The sequence below is a fragment of the Lissotriton vulgaris genome, chromosome 11, assembly GCF_964263255.1.
Source record: "Lissotriton vulgaris chromosome 11, aLisVul1.2, whole genome shotgun sequence".
NCBI classification, from domain to species: domain Eukaryota; kingdom Metazoa; phylum Chordata; class Amphibia; order Caudata; family Salamandridae; genus Lissotriton; species Lissotriton vulgaris.
In genome coordinates, this window is record NC_141699.1 from 1,074,152,382 (window position 1) to 1,074,166,519 (window position 14,138).

Below are 14,138 nucleotides of genomic sequence, written 5' to 3' on the forward strand. Positions count from 1 at the left end.
CAAAGGACATGTGTCTTCCGCACATATCTTGGGAGTCCCAGGGTCGCGAAACGGACAGCGTCCGTTCGCTGGCTACTTGAGGGCAAGAGACAAAATGGATGCCGTATCTAAGATGGAACCCGTGGGTACAGATGAAAAACCCACATAACAAACGAACGGTTTAAGTTAGCACAGCGAAACTGCGCACACTTACTAAACTCGTCATTTGCGGTTCATAGATACCAGACTCGACCATATTCGTGCGAGTCGAAAGCACCACTTATGATTGTCACGGAACCTCACTACTGGCGGTCGCCAGTAGGTATAGTTAGGACCTAGTTTCCATAGGAAATCCGCAACATTCTATTTGGAATAACTTTGGTGTCGATTGTGGAATTTGCGTGCAATTTTCCAAAATTTTGGCCAGCTCAGTTCTGCTCCATCCCTGAAAGTTTTTGGGGGATTCGTCAAGCGGGGCTGAGAAAAAAGGGGGGTCCCAAAACCTGTTTTCCCCATGGTAATTTCCATAGGACGTTTAGACACGGCTACAGCCCGAACTGCTGAACGGAATTACACCAGCCTTGGCAAAATTGTAGGGACTGGTACGCAGAAGTGCCTTTTGTTTAAATGGTGTAAATCCCTCCAGTAGTTCCTGAGAAAATCAAAAGAGACAAAATATATATATCTATAGCAGCTTACTGTGAGCTGACTGTACTCTGTACCATTCCGAGCATGAGCTGCATGCTGATTGGCTGCCAATGTCTGTCAACACTCCAAACAGAAATTGTTGGCAGCCATCTTGTGCCTCAGTAGGCTGTGGCAGAAGGAAGCAGAAAAACAAATGTGTAGAGCTCAGAAAGGGGGCACCCTGACCCCCTTAGCCTGCTCAGGGAGTCCCACTAGCACCCCCCAAGGCAAAAAAAAAAAATGAAAAATCACCTGGTGCGCGTACCGTGCGCGCACGGGTCCGCGTACGTATGCGTACGGTACGCGGACAGTGCGCATACCTTTCCGAGAAAGCTGCATGCTTATTGGCTGTCAACACTTCAAGGGTCACTGGGTCAGAGCTGATTTGCATATCGCCATTGTCTAACCCGGGGTGGTGTAGAGTGCAAAAGAACAATGGATTTGGGCCCTGATCTTTGGACTGGGGTGAGTGTGTGACATTGATCCACATACGGTCCATCACCTGTTGTGTTTGCATATTCCGCCCTAAGTGCACTGGGGATGCCCAGACGTGGGTCCCAGGCACTCCACAGCACTGGAGTCAAGCTAGCCGGGCTGATGAGAGGTGTTACCTCGAAACCGGTCCGGTCCTCGGATGCTTGATTCCATTCTGGGAAGGACATGGCTTTTGTAGTTCGGACTGGACTGTTCCCATGGGGCACAGGGTCAGAGCTGATTTGCATATCGCCATTGTCTAACCCGGGGTGGTGTGGAGTGCAAAAAAACGATGGATTTGGGCCCAGATCTGTGGACTGGGGTTAATGTGTGACATTGATCCACATTCTGTCCATCACCTGTTTTGTTTGCACTTTCTAAAAGTGGCATTTCTAAAATAGTAATAAACAATCCACCAACACCAGTAAGCATGATTTGTCACTACTATTCCAAACATAACAAACATGGCAGCTCAGATATTACCACTGAAAAGCACACACAGAATTCCCATTGCAAACCTATGATAGAAGCAAGCTTCACAGCAGTGAGAAGTAAAGTAGGCTTTTTGTCACTACCAGGACATGCCACACAGCTAAGGAACATGTCCTACATTTTGCCCAGTCAGCACCCCAGCAATAGTGTTAGCTTAGGGCAACCTAAGGGGTGACGTATATGTAGTAAAAGACGAGGGTCAGACTTGGCAACCACTTTAAATGCCACGTCACTGCAGCAGTAAACTGCGCAGGCAGGCCCTGTATCAGCAGAGGCCGGAGGCAGGTTTGAAAGGTGTTGTAGATTGATCTCAAGACCTTTCCAGTTAGTTACATGTAGATTTATTGTAGGACACAGCTAGAACTAATTTACAACAAAGGGCTTGGGAGGTGCAAGCAGCGCTGCAAGCCCAGCAGTAGCATTTAATTTACAGGCACTGGGTATATGGGACACCACTGTACAAGGGACTTACAGGTAAATTAAATATGCCTAACAGGTTTAGGCCAATCTTACCAAGTTTTCTAGAGAGAGCAAGTGCACCTTAGCACTGATTAGCAGTGGTAAAGTGCACTGAGTCAGAAAACCAACAAAAACAGGACAGAGAAAAAAGCAGGAGGAAGGCAAAAAGTTCTGTGATAACCCAGCAAAAAGGGTCAGGTCCAACAACGATGTGTTCGGTGAACTGCTAGAGCTTGCTGCGCCTGCGAAGAGGCTGTTGCTGGTGTTGTGAGTCGGGTAGTGCTGTAGCTGTATACCAGTGTTCCACAGAGGTGTGCATTCAGGTGTACGCTCTTTCCCTACTCTCCTGCCAGTGGGTATCCCAGTGGGGCAGTCATGAGAAGCAGGACCCTATGTGCTTCCACTAATCGCCCTGGTCCAGCAGAGACCCCCGTTGTAGCCTCGCTTGAAGCTGGTGCACTGTTCTCACATAGTGGGTGGGCTTCCTGCTGAAGGCGGCCTGGGGTCGTGAAGTGGAACCCCTGCAATGGAGGCAGAGGCACAGTGCAGTGCTGAATGGGTCACTGGCATCCCCGTGCCTCGTGCATGCATCCTGTTTCAGCCGTTAAATACCAATAGGCAAGGCTACATCATGCAGAGCATGCCCCAGCAAATATCCATGGCACTTCATGGCCTCAGGCACACCCATCTTGGAGGATGACTACTCGCCTGTGCGCATCGGGCCAACTTTGAGGGACGCCTTCAGCATGTGAAACTATCACTCAGTAAAATGGCATGCAGAAATACATTCAAATTTACTATAGCCTTATAGCCCACTGTCAAAGGCTATACTGGTTGTTAAGGGCCCTGAACCAGAGTAATAGGCTGAGCCGCAAGCGAGGGCCTATAATGAGGGAGATAGCCTTTAAGAGCTGTGTAACCCGAAACAGAAGGGCTATAAGGCTATTAGAAAATTCTATCCACTAAGAGTAGAATGTATCAAATTAAAAAGGCAAAAATTAAAAGACAAATATTTGAATTTTGGAGCTCCAGTTTATACCAGCCATTGAAAGCCTGGTGCCACTCCATTGTCTTCAGGGGCTCTCACAACAGTCCAATGTTCTAATACTCAGTTTAATCTCATGAGGTGAAATTAAAACTGCTAATATGAGTTGCCTTTTTCCCAGAGCAAGTGGTAAACATAAATCATAGTTGAAACAAAGGCGAACATGTTAAACCATTTATTAAAATGAATACAGATCAATATAAACATGTTTTGTTAAAACAATTATATAAACAATGAATCTATTATCTTTAATTTATCAGTTTGAAGAATGCATTTTCTGTCAAATAGATGTAGACATAATTAGTATAATGCAAAAAGAACAAATGATGAACGGAATGCTGAACAATTACACTCACCCCAGTACAGGGTTGTGATTTTACTCACCATGCCCCCCCATTGTGGAGCAAGCCATATTCAAATCAGTCTTGACCCTGCTCCTAATGGGAACAGTCCAACCCAAACTGCCAAACAAGGTTCACCCTGGATCGGAAACAAGCATCCTAGGACCGGTGTTTTTATGGGGATTTCAGTCATCTTCCTTTCAAATCAGGTCCTGTGTTCATTACCAGCATCTAAACAAGTAGTGTATTTCTAATGCCACAGCAATGAATGGGTATCTATCCTTCTGTGTGGTTGTCACGTCAGAGATCCCTTTGAAATCCATCAGGTAGCATTTTTAGGTGGGTGTTTGTCCAAGATATGTTCTCTTTTCATCATCCTCTCACAAACCTGAATACCTGGTAGAGACCTAGCTGAGATCTAAAAAAGACAACAATAATTGGGGTAGTGGGCCTGCTATGCCCCTCACAGAAACATTAAAACTAAGCACTCTAGCCACATCATTTAAAGGTACCAATTTTAGATTATAGCTCAAATGTAGTCACAAAGTCAGAAGAAGAGCAATCACAGGTGCACAAGCTTGAAGAATGAGAGACACATGTAAAGTCATCAGAAAATGTAAAAAGTGTCTCAAAGCATATATTTTACAGCAGTATTGTGTACCTTAGCAAACTAAAATGGCTGATGTTAGAGTGAAAGTGCTTCAATTGATACACAGCCATTGTAGATAGTTATGAGATGGAGCCAGGAGGATAGTGATACTGTACATAGAACAATCCTGAATCATGGGCCCTTTCTTCTGTCCAGGGGCCCTCTCTGCCTAGCGGCATACAACACAGATCTGATATGGCTGAGGCTGCAGTGTTCCACCAAACATAGGGTCCATGTTAACATGCTTCACCCCTTCGGGAAGCCGGAAGTTGAAGGACCGGACGAGGCTTGTGAAGAAGATGAAGAGCTCGATCCTGGCCAGCGTCTCCCCCAAACACACGCGGTGTCCTGCAAGAGGGAGAACAACAACATTACAGTAATTTCTATTACAACAGTCACATGCAATGTTTAACATACGTAATCCGCAATAACATGGGATTTGGAATACCCCTGATGCGCGGGTGGGCAAGGGGCAAAGGAGTGCACATGGGGGAGGCTGCAGTGCTTCAAACAGCTTTGAATGCAGGGAGGCATCCCTCTACATACAGATTTTGGCCAGGTTTACTATAATTTTGTGTCAGGGTTGTGTCACTTTTTTGCCGTAGCCCAGATGCAAAATCCATTTTGTTATTTACTAAGCAACGTAAAGTGGATTTTAGTGGCTTAGCCTGGTTTAGTAAATAAAAAGCTACAGCAAGGCAGTGCATAGTGCTGCATTGTGTTACTTTGCATTGGGTAGGGGTTACAAGGGTGGAACAGAAGCTTTCCCATGCATCACCCATGTATTTTGATGCAATCCCAGATTTACAAACACTTGTCAACATGGGTTTTCATCATAATGGTGTGCCTAACCGAGAGAGGCATAACAAGGAGATATATCTTTATTTCGTATCGGTACTTTCTCTTTCCACGTGTGCTGCTTTATAAAGTACACATTGTAAGAAGATGATGCCTCTACGAATTGTTTTTGTGTAAGAAGGTATTCCTTCCTGCACGAAAATGATACTGCTCGTAATGCTGGCATCCTTGCACCATGGTGCAAGGATGTTTGCTTTGGCTCTAGGCAGCCTCAAGTGCGCTAGCACAGAGAGAGAGCTGGATTGTTCCATTTCTTAGCAGATATGTAACTGTTCAGCCCTCTACCCTTCTTGTAATGCATCACAGCAACTTTGCTCGCCATCCTGCATTGGGTGAACTTTTAATAAATAAGCATCTTTGTGCAATGCTCTCCTTGCTTGGCCATCTCAGGGTTTTTCTCAAAAACATTTTGGTGGGAAAATGGTCCTTTTAAGAATAGGCCTTACTGTGCCTTTCTCCAGTAAAAACCTTCTTACAGCAATATATTTTACCCAGCCACCTTTTGAAAACTTTGCAAACAACTTTAGGTTACATGCTCAGATCTTTGCAAACGATTCAGACTGGCTGAATCTTAAGGGAATATTGAGGTAAAATAGGAAGCATTTTGAAAGCAAAGTAGTGACCATGAATAATAAGTGATTTTATTGAGTTTTGGGATAGACTTGTTCTTGGGCAGTGTTGCAAACCAAACTTCAGAGTTTAGAAGGAAGGCTTGGAGGACAGGAAGAGAACTACATACCAAAATTCCCTTAGGTATTTTTTTTTGTGACCTACCCCACAGGTAAAACAGGCCAAGGAGAAAGTTGCATGTTTGTACGCATGTAGAACTTATATTGTAGCAGTCTAGCTGGGTACGAAAGGATTTTATAGACATACGTATAAACAAAAGGGACAAAGTTGCAAGAATGGAATTTCTTAAGAAGTGTGATGTCAACCTTAACCACAGAGGAGCAATAGCATTAATGGACCTTTTTAAAAGGAATACACAATCTTTGCACCTTGGACCAGGATTCAGATCTGCTCCTGCACAGGTTTGACCCCCAAATATCAACTTGAACAAAGGCAGAGAGTCCTCAAGTGGGTGCAAGGAGGAAGAGAGTGGCATTGCTTGATAATAATATATTAGGGGTCGTATTTAGAGTTTGCAATAGGGAGCTCCATTGCAAATGACATGACGTACCCTGCCTGCCAAACCCTAGGTTAGCCCAGTCCAGCTTATTTAGAGCCTATTGGAACTTAAGTATTCCATCTATGAGGCCTGTTGGCTCCATCAATGGAAAACGTCCTCTAAAGGCCCAACAGAGAATGGGTCGTTAGAGGAAGAACATTACACAATATGCCCTATTCAGGTAGGGTGGTGTAATAATGCCATTTCTCCTGTCTGTCACGAGGACAGTAAAAAAATACAATAATGATTCCCACGCCCTGGAAGAAAACTTCTACAGCGTGCTGGAGATATTTTTGTTTTTCAGAAACAAACTTCTGCTTGGCAGTTTGTTTCTGAAAACAAATTGGTGGACATCTGTCAAAATCGACAGGAACCATCCACCAAAGTTTTAATACATTCAAAGGAACCTCCCTGATGGTGAGTGCCTTCAAGGTACAGCGATGACCGCTTGGCTGAGGGTCACTTGTAAAATTGGTGGATGAAATGCCGGCAAGATGAAGGAGATAATGTCCTCAAAAATGCTGATGGACACTACTCCGTGTGTCAAATTCTTAATCAGGCCCTGAATCTCCTAAACTCTAACTGGCATACCTGCAGAAAAGGGCATGAAGGCCTCATTGTTCTTGAACTTCCCTTCTTTGTCAAGAAAATGTCCTGGATTGAACTGTCGAGGTGTCTCCCAGTGGTCAGGATCAAACAGAGCAGAGGAAAAATTAGGTATGATGAGCGAACCCTACAAGGAAAAAAAAGGTTATTGGATTAGAATGTTAGGGAAAAAGTAATTGTTAGATTTGACAACCATAGGGTGGTCTTCCCTAAACATTTTGACTGCCACCCTCTAATTTTCTGACCTAATTTTTGCTGACTTTAGGATTCTGTGAACTTTATCACTGCTAACCAGTGCTAAAGTGCTTGTGCTCTTTTCCCTAAACATGGTAATATTGGTTTGACTCCAAATGGAATATTTAATTTACTTAGAGGTCCATAGTAAAGTGCACTATATCTCCTCTAGGCATGTAAATTACTGCTAGTTGGCCTGCTTCACTGATCGTGCCACCAACATAAGTAGTCCCTTAACCATGTCTCAGGCCTCCCACTGTAGAGCCTGAGTATGCAGTTCTAAATTCCCATGTCTACCTCGCAAGGAAACCCTCTTACCAGGCATAAACCTTCCCTTTTTATAAATATAAGTCACTCCTAAGGTAGATCCTGTATAGCACAGAGGGCAGGGTTCAGTGTGGTTAAAAGACAGTACATGTTTGTTTCAGTTTTACATGCCTTAGTAGTGAAAAACACCCAATATTCATGTTTACTACTGCATGGCCTATTTCTCCTATGGGATAACATTAGGATTACTGTATTACATATTTTAAGAGTAATTCCCAATTGTGTAGAGACAGACCTTTTTCAGTTTAGTGTCATTGGACTCACAATTTAACATTACAACTTATGGTGAACTAGGATTTTAAATCACAGTTTAGCAAATGCCACTTTTAGAACGTTGGCATTTGGTGCCTGCTGTCTGTCTCTGTTCAGTCTGGGTGGGATGGTAGCTGGGATGTATGTATTCCCTCTTGACAGCCACACACAAAGGACTTGTAGGTAGGGCTGCTGGGTCCTCCTGGGAGATTAGGAAGGAAGAGCTGCAGTCAGCCTCACATATACCCCTGAAGAGGCTGCGCTATGCACACACACAAAGGGCTGCATACACCCTGCTGTTAGTCTGGAGCCAGGGCAGTAAAGGTGTCAAATCTGTCAGAAGATGCCTACATCAAATTCCACAGGAACTGAAGATGTACCCAAAGCCCCAACATCAGTGCCCTAGTCCACTGAATATTATCTGTAGTCTCAGGGCAACAGTGGGTAGGAAGGGGAAGTGAATCAAAGAGAGACTGCCTTGAAAACAAGATAGTCTGCAGTTTTTTTCTGTCAGCTCTTATCTCTTCTATTGGGATTTGGTGTGTTGTTCCTGCACAAGGAGAAAGGTTAGAAAAACACACTATTTAGCACCCCTGTGAAACTACTTTCTAGGATAGAAAAGCGGACATTTGAGGTGAGCAAATCTAGAACGTCCCTGGTGTTGAGGGTGCTCTATTCAGAGGCTGCCTTCCACCTAAACTTGAGAACGATACAGGGTTCTCTTCCTCTTTTTTGCATAATTTATCCATCACTCTATGCCTGCAAGAGTATTCTTTTGATATACATATATATATATGTAAAGGCGAAATGGGTCTCTCTGAGTTCGGGGTCGAGGGAGACCCATGCAATAAATAAGCCATATCCTGACAGCTTTGTGTGCGTGCCTTCTTCTTTGGGAGCATGACTGGGTGTATATATATTTCTTTTTTTCCAACAATGTGGCTTAAAAAATAGCGCTCTCAATTGCGTGTGCGTAAGTCAGGCGGAACCATCTGCCTCCATTGATTCAGTAACAACTTGCTATGCACTCAGAAATCTGGGGACAGTTAATTTATTTTATACGCATAGCCAGTCTGGCTCCACCAACACGTTTCAGCCTTACGTCCTTGTTCACGGTTGAGTGACAATTGGCTAAGTAGTGTTTTTATACCTCTCCCCCTACAGACCCATTATGTGGCCTACCAGGAGTTGTAGTGTTACATAATAAAATACAGTTTTGTCAGCACAAAAGGTGGCAGATAACCATATTAATACATTGTCAAATAATATGTATGCTCATATGTCAACTGAATAACTAGATTTACTTTTATCAGGACAGCAATTTTCACAGAAGTTATTAGTGCCTTATACATAGTTTTATTAGAAAGCAGGCATAACGTTTTATATTATATCAACCTTTGAATGGTATAGATGACTCCAGAATCCAATACTGGAAACGTGCAAATGGAATCCATGCAAAGTCTTAGTGCTGACTTAGTGGCTGAGGGAAATCTTTTCCAGTGAGGATATTTACTCGCTTTCTGGTAAGCCTCATTCTTTTTAGCTTGAACAATCATTGAGCATGTGCTGGCCACTACATTCCTGACAAAAGGTGAACCTCTGTGCACTTCAAAGCTTTGTTTGAAGTCTCCCCCACTTCAAAGGCACACTGGGTATAAGTATTGGACCCCAACACCCACACTGGAGGACACTTCTTGACCTGTGACCACTCTGCCAGGAAGAAGAGGAGCTGCTGTGTTGCTAAAAGACTGCCACTCTGCTGTATCTACTGTTTGCTGAATTATCGCCTTGCTGTGTTGTCCTACTGCCTTCTGATCTCTCTCTTTTGAACTCTTTTAAATTCAGGTGACTCCAAGGTCTTGCTGGCTTGCTTGCTGTTGCCTAAGTCTCATGGACAGAAAAGACCTAGCACTCTCCTTCACAACTCTGAGGCTCATCTGCTTGTGAGTCTGTCCGGCCAAGTGATGCTAATCCAGTCCTGGGTCCTTGGAAGTGGACCTATGGGTTTGCTCCAGTTAAATTGATGCATCCTTAGCTGCAAGAGCATAATTGATGCATTGCTGCTGGTGTGGGAATTGGACCTGCGTGTCGCCCTCGGAGCCCGCTGTATCACACTCAGACCCGCCATATCAGAACCATGCATTGCTGCAACCGTGTGGAAAAAATTAGCATTGACTCTATATCATGAAGAAACCCGGAACATCGCCTAAAGAACAACCACACTCCAGTACTGATGCTTCGCTCAACGACCCGTCACATTGCCCCTGCTGAATGGAGAAATCCATTTACAACAAGGGGTGGTGAGGGACAGAGTCTCTGAATTAAGCAGAAAGCTCTCACCCAGTCAAGAGATCAGGGCTAGATCCAACACCGTTTTTTAGCTCACTGCACCATCCCAGTTTCAGAATCTGGCTGTATGCAAATTAGTCTGTTCCTGTCCCAGTGCATGATGGGAACAGGGCAAACCAAACTACAAAAGCCAATTCTTACACTGGGAAGGAAACAAGCTCCCGGGGACCGGTTTCTGGCATTACAGCCGTCTTCGGCCCGGTTTGCTTGAATCCTGATGGTGCAATGAGCAAGGGTCTCACATCTGAGAATACCCTTCCACGCTTAGGGTGGACAAAAATATTTACAACAAGGGGTGGTGAGGGACAGAGTCTCTGAATTAAGCAGAAAGCTCTCACCCAGTCAAGAGATCAGGGCTAGATCCAACACCGTTTTTTAGCTCACTGCACCATCCCAGTTTCAGAATCTGGCTGTATGCAAATTAGTCTGTTCCTGTCCCAGTGCATGATGGGAACAGGGCAAACCAAACTACAAAAGCCAATTCTTACACTGGGAAGGAAATAAGCTCCCGGGGACCGGTTTCTGGCATTACAGCCGTCTTCGGCCCGGTTTGCTTGAATCCTGATGGTGCAATGAGCAAGGGTCTCACATCTGAGAATACCCTTCCACGCTTAGGGTGGACAAAAATATTTACAACAAGGGGTGGTGAGGGACAGAGTCTCTGAATTTAGCAGAAAGCTCTCACCCAGTCAAGAGATCAGGGCTAGATCCAACACCGTTTTTTAGCTCACTGCACCATCCCAGTTTCAGAATCTGGCTGTATGCAAATTAGTCTGTTCCTGTCCCAGTGCATGATGGGAACAGGGCAAACCAAACTACAAAAGCCAATTCTTACACTGGGAAGGAAACAAGCTCCCGGGGACCGGTTTCTGGCATTACAGCCATCTTCGGCCCGGTTTGCTTGAATCCTGATGGTGCAATGAGCAAGGGTCCCACATCTGAGAATACCCTTCCACGCTTAGGGTGGACAAAAATATTTACAACAAGGGGTGGTGAGGGACAGAGTCTCTGAATTAAGCAGAAAGCTCTCACCCAGTCAAGAGATCAGGGCTAGATCCAACACCGTTTTTTAGCTCACTGCACCATCCCAGTTTCAGAATCTGGCTGTATGCAAATTAGTCTGTTCCTGTCCCAGTGCATGATGGGAACAGGGCAAACCAAACTACAAAAGCCAATTCTTACACTGGGAAGGAAACAAGCTCCCGGGGACCGGTTTCTGGCATTACAGCCGTCTTCGGCCCGGTTTGCTTGAATCCTGATGGTGCAATGAGCAAGGGTCTCACATCTGAGAATACCCTTCCACGCTTAGGGTGGACAAAAATATTTACAACAAGGGGTGGTGAGGGACAGAGTCTCTGAATTAAGCAGAAAGCTCTCACCCAGTCAAGAGATCAGGGCTAGATCCAACACCGTTTTTTAGCTCACTGCACCATCCCAGTTTCAGAATCTGGCTGTATGCAAATTAGTCTGTTCCTGTCCCAGTGCATGATGGGAACAGGGCAAACCAAACTACAAAAGCCAATTCTTACACTGGGAAGGAAACAAGCTCCCGGGGACCGGTTTCTGGCATTACAGCCGTCTTCGGCCCGGTTTGCTTGAATCCTGATGGTGCAATGAGCAAGGGTCTCACATCTGAGAATACCCTTCCACGCTTAGGGTGGACAAAAATATTTACAACAAGGGGTGGTGAGGGACAGAGTCTCTGAATTAAGCAGAAAGCTCTCACCCAGTCAAGAGATCAGGGCTAGATCCAACACCGTTTTTTAGCTCACTGCACCATCCCAGTTTCAGAATCTGGCTGTATGCAAATTAGTCTGTTCCTGTCCCAGTGCATGATGGGAACAGGGCAAACCAAACTACAAAAGCCAATTCTTACACTGGGAAGGAAACAAGCTCCCGGGGACCGGTTTCTGGCATTACAGCCGTCTTCGGCCCGGTAGCTTGTCTCCTTTCTGGTGAAGAATTGGCTTGGTAGTTTAGTCTGCCCTGTTCCCATGATGCACTGGGCCAGGGACAGACTGATTTGCATATAGCCAGGTTCTGAGCTGGGATGGGGCAGTGAGATAAATTACGGTGATGGATCAAGCCCTGATCTTTGGACTGGGTAAGAGTGGTCTGTTTAACTCAGACACTCTGTTCATCACCACCCCCTTTTCTAAATCGTTTTTGGCCACTATAGGTGTGGCAGGGTATACTCAGACATGAGTCCCTTTCTCACTGCTCCATCAGGATTCAAGCAAGCCGGGCCGAAGAAGGCTGAAATGCCAGAAACCGGTCCCCGGTAGCTTGTCTCCTTTCTGGTGAAGAATTGGCTTGGTAGTTTAGTCTGCCCTGTTCCCATGATGCACTGGGCCAGGGACAGACTGATTTGCATATAGCCAGGTTCTGAGCTGGGATGGGGCAGTGAGATAAATAACGGTGATGGATCAAGCCCTGATCTTTGGACTGGGTAAGAGTGGTCTGTTTAACTCAGACACTCTGTTCATCACCACCCCCTTTTCTAAATCGTTTTTGGCCACTATAGGTGTGGCAGGGTATACTCAGACATGAGTCCCTTTCTCACTGCTCCATCAGGATTCAAGCAAGCCGGGCCGAAGAAGGCTGAAATGCCAGAAACCGGTCCCCGGTAGCTTGTCTCCTTTCTGGTGAAGAATTGGCTTGGTAGTTTAGTCTGCCCTGTTCCCATGATGCACTGGGCCAGGGACAGACTGATTTGCATATAGCCAGGTTCTGAGCTGGGATGGGGCAGTGAGATAAATAACGGTGATGGATCAAGCCCTGATCTTTGGACTGGGTAAGAGTGGTCTGTTTAACTCAGACACTCTGTTCATCACCACCCCCTTTTCTAAATCGTTTTTGGCCACTATAGGTGTGGCAGGGTATACTCAGACATGAGTCCCTTTCTCACTGCTCCATCAGGATTCAAGCAAGCCGGGCCGAAGAAGGCTGAAATGCCAGAAACCGGTCCCCGGTAGCTTGTCTCCTTTCTGGTGAAGAATTGGCTTGGTAGTTTAGTCTGCCCTGTTCCCATGATGCACTGGGCCAGGGACAGACTGATTTGCATATAGCCAGGTTCTGAGCTGGGATGGGGCAGTGAGATAAATAACGGTGATGGATCAAGCCCTGATCTTTGGACTGGGTAAGAGTGGTCTGTTTAACTCAGACACTCTGTTCATCACCACCCCCTTTTCTAAATCGTTTTTGGCCACTATAGGTGTGGCAGGGTATACTCAGACATGAGTCCCTTTCTCACTGCTCCATCAGGATTCAAGCAAGCCGGGCCGAAGAAGGCTGAAATGCCAGAAACCGGTCCCCGGTAGCTTGTCTCCTTTCTGGTGAAGAATTGGCTTGGTAGTTTAGTCTGCCCTGTTCCCATGATGCACTGGGCCAGGGACAGACTGATTTGCATATAGCCAGGTTCTGAGCTGGGATGGGGCAGTAAGATAAATAACGGTGATGGATCAAGCCCTGATCTTTGGACTGGGTAAGAGTGGTCTGTTTAACTCAGACACTCTGTTCATCACCACCCCCTTTTCTAAATCGTTTTTGGCCACTATAGGTGTGGCAGGGTATACTCAGACATGAGTCCCTTTCTCACTGCTCCATCAGGATTCAAGCAAGCCGGGCCGAAGAAGGCTGAAATGCCAGAAACCGGTCCCCGGTAGCTTGTCTCCTTTCTGGTGAAGAATTGGCTTGGTAGTTTAGTCTGCCCTGTTCCCATGATGCACTGGGCCAGGGACAGACTGATTTGCATATAGCCAGGTTCTGAGCTGGGATGGGGCAGTGAGATAAATAACGGTGATGGATCAAGCCCTGATCTTTGGACTGGGTAAGAGTGGTCTGTTTAACTCAGACACTCTGTTCATCACCACCCCCTTTTCTAAATCGTTTTTGGCCACTATAGGTGTGGCAGGGTATACTCAGACATGAGTCCCTTTCTCACTGCTCCATCAGGATTCAAGCAAGCCGTGCCGAAGAAGGCTGAAATGCCAGAAACCGGTCCCCGGTAGCTTGTCTCCTTTCTGGTGAAGAATTGGCTTGGTAGTTTAGTCTGCCCTGTTCCCATGATGCACTGGGCCAGGGACAGACTGATTTGCATATAGCCAGGTTCTGAGCTGGGATGGGGCAGTGAGATAAATAACGGTGATGGATCAAGCCCTGATCTTTGGACTGGGTAAGAGTGGTCTGTTTAACTCAGACACTCTGTTCATCACCACC

At 45.7% G+C, this 14,138-nt stretch overlaps 1 protein-coding gene across 1 annotated transcript in view; it reads right to left on the reverse strand.

The window, feature by feature from the left end:
- Nucleotides 1-3,296: 3,296 nt before the first annotated feature.
- The window catches only part of LOC147684134 (cytochrome P450 2J4-like), a 72,394-nt gene continuing 61,552 nt past the window's right edge, over nt 3,297-14,138 (reverse strand). The window contains exons 8-9 of the mRNA XM_086944521.1: nt 6,744-6,885; nt 3,297-4,474 (exon numbers count right to left, since the gene is read on the reverse strand). Coding sequence (XP_086800647.1) covers nt 4,296-4,474; nt 6,744-6,885 — 321 coding nt within the window. The 3' untranslated portion in view covers nt 3,297-4,295. The remainder of the gene's footprint in view (nt 4,475-6,743; nt 6,886-14,138) is intronic.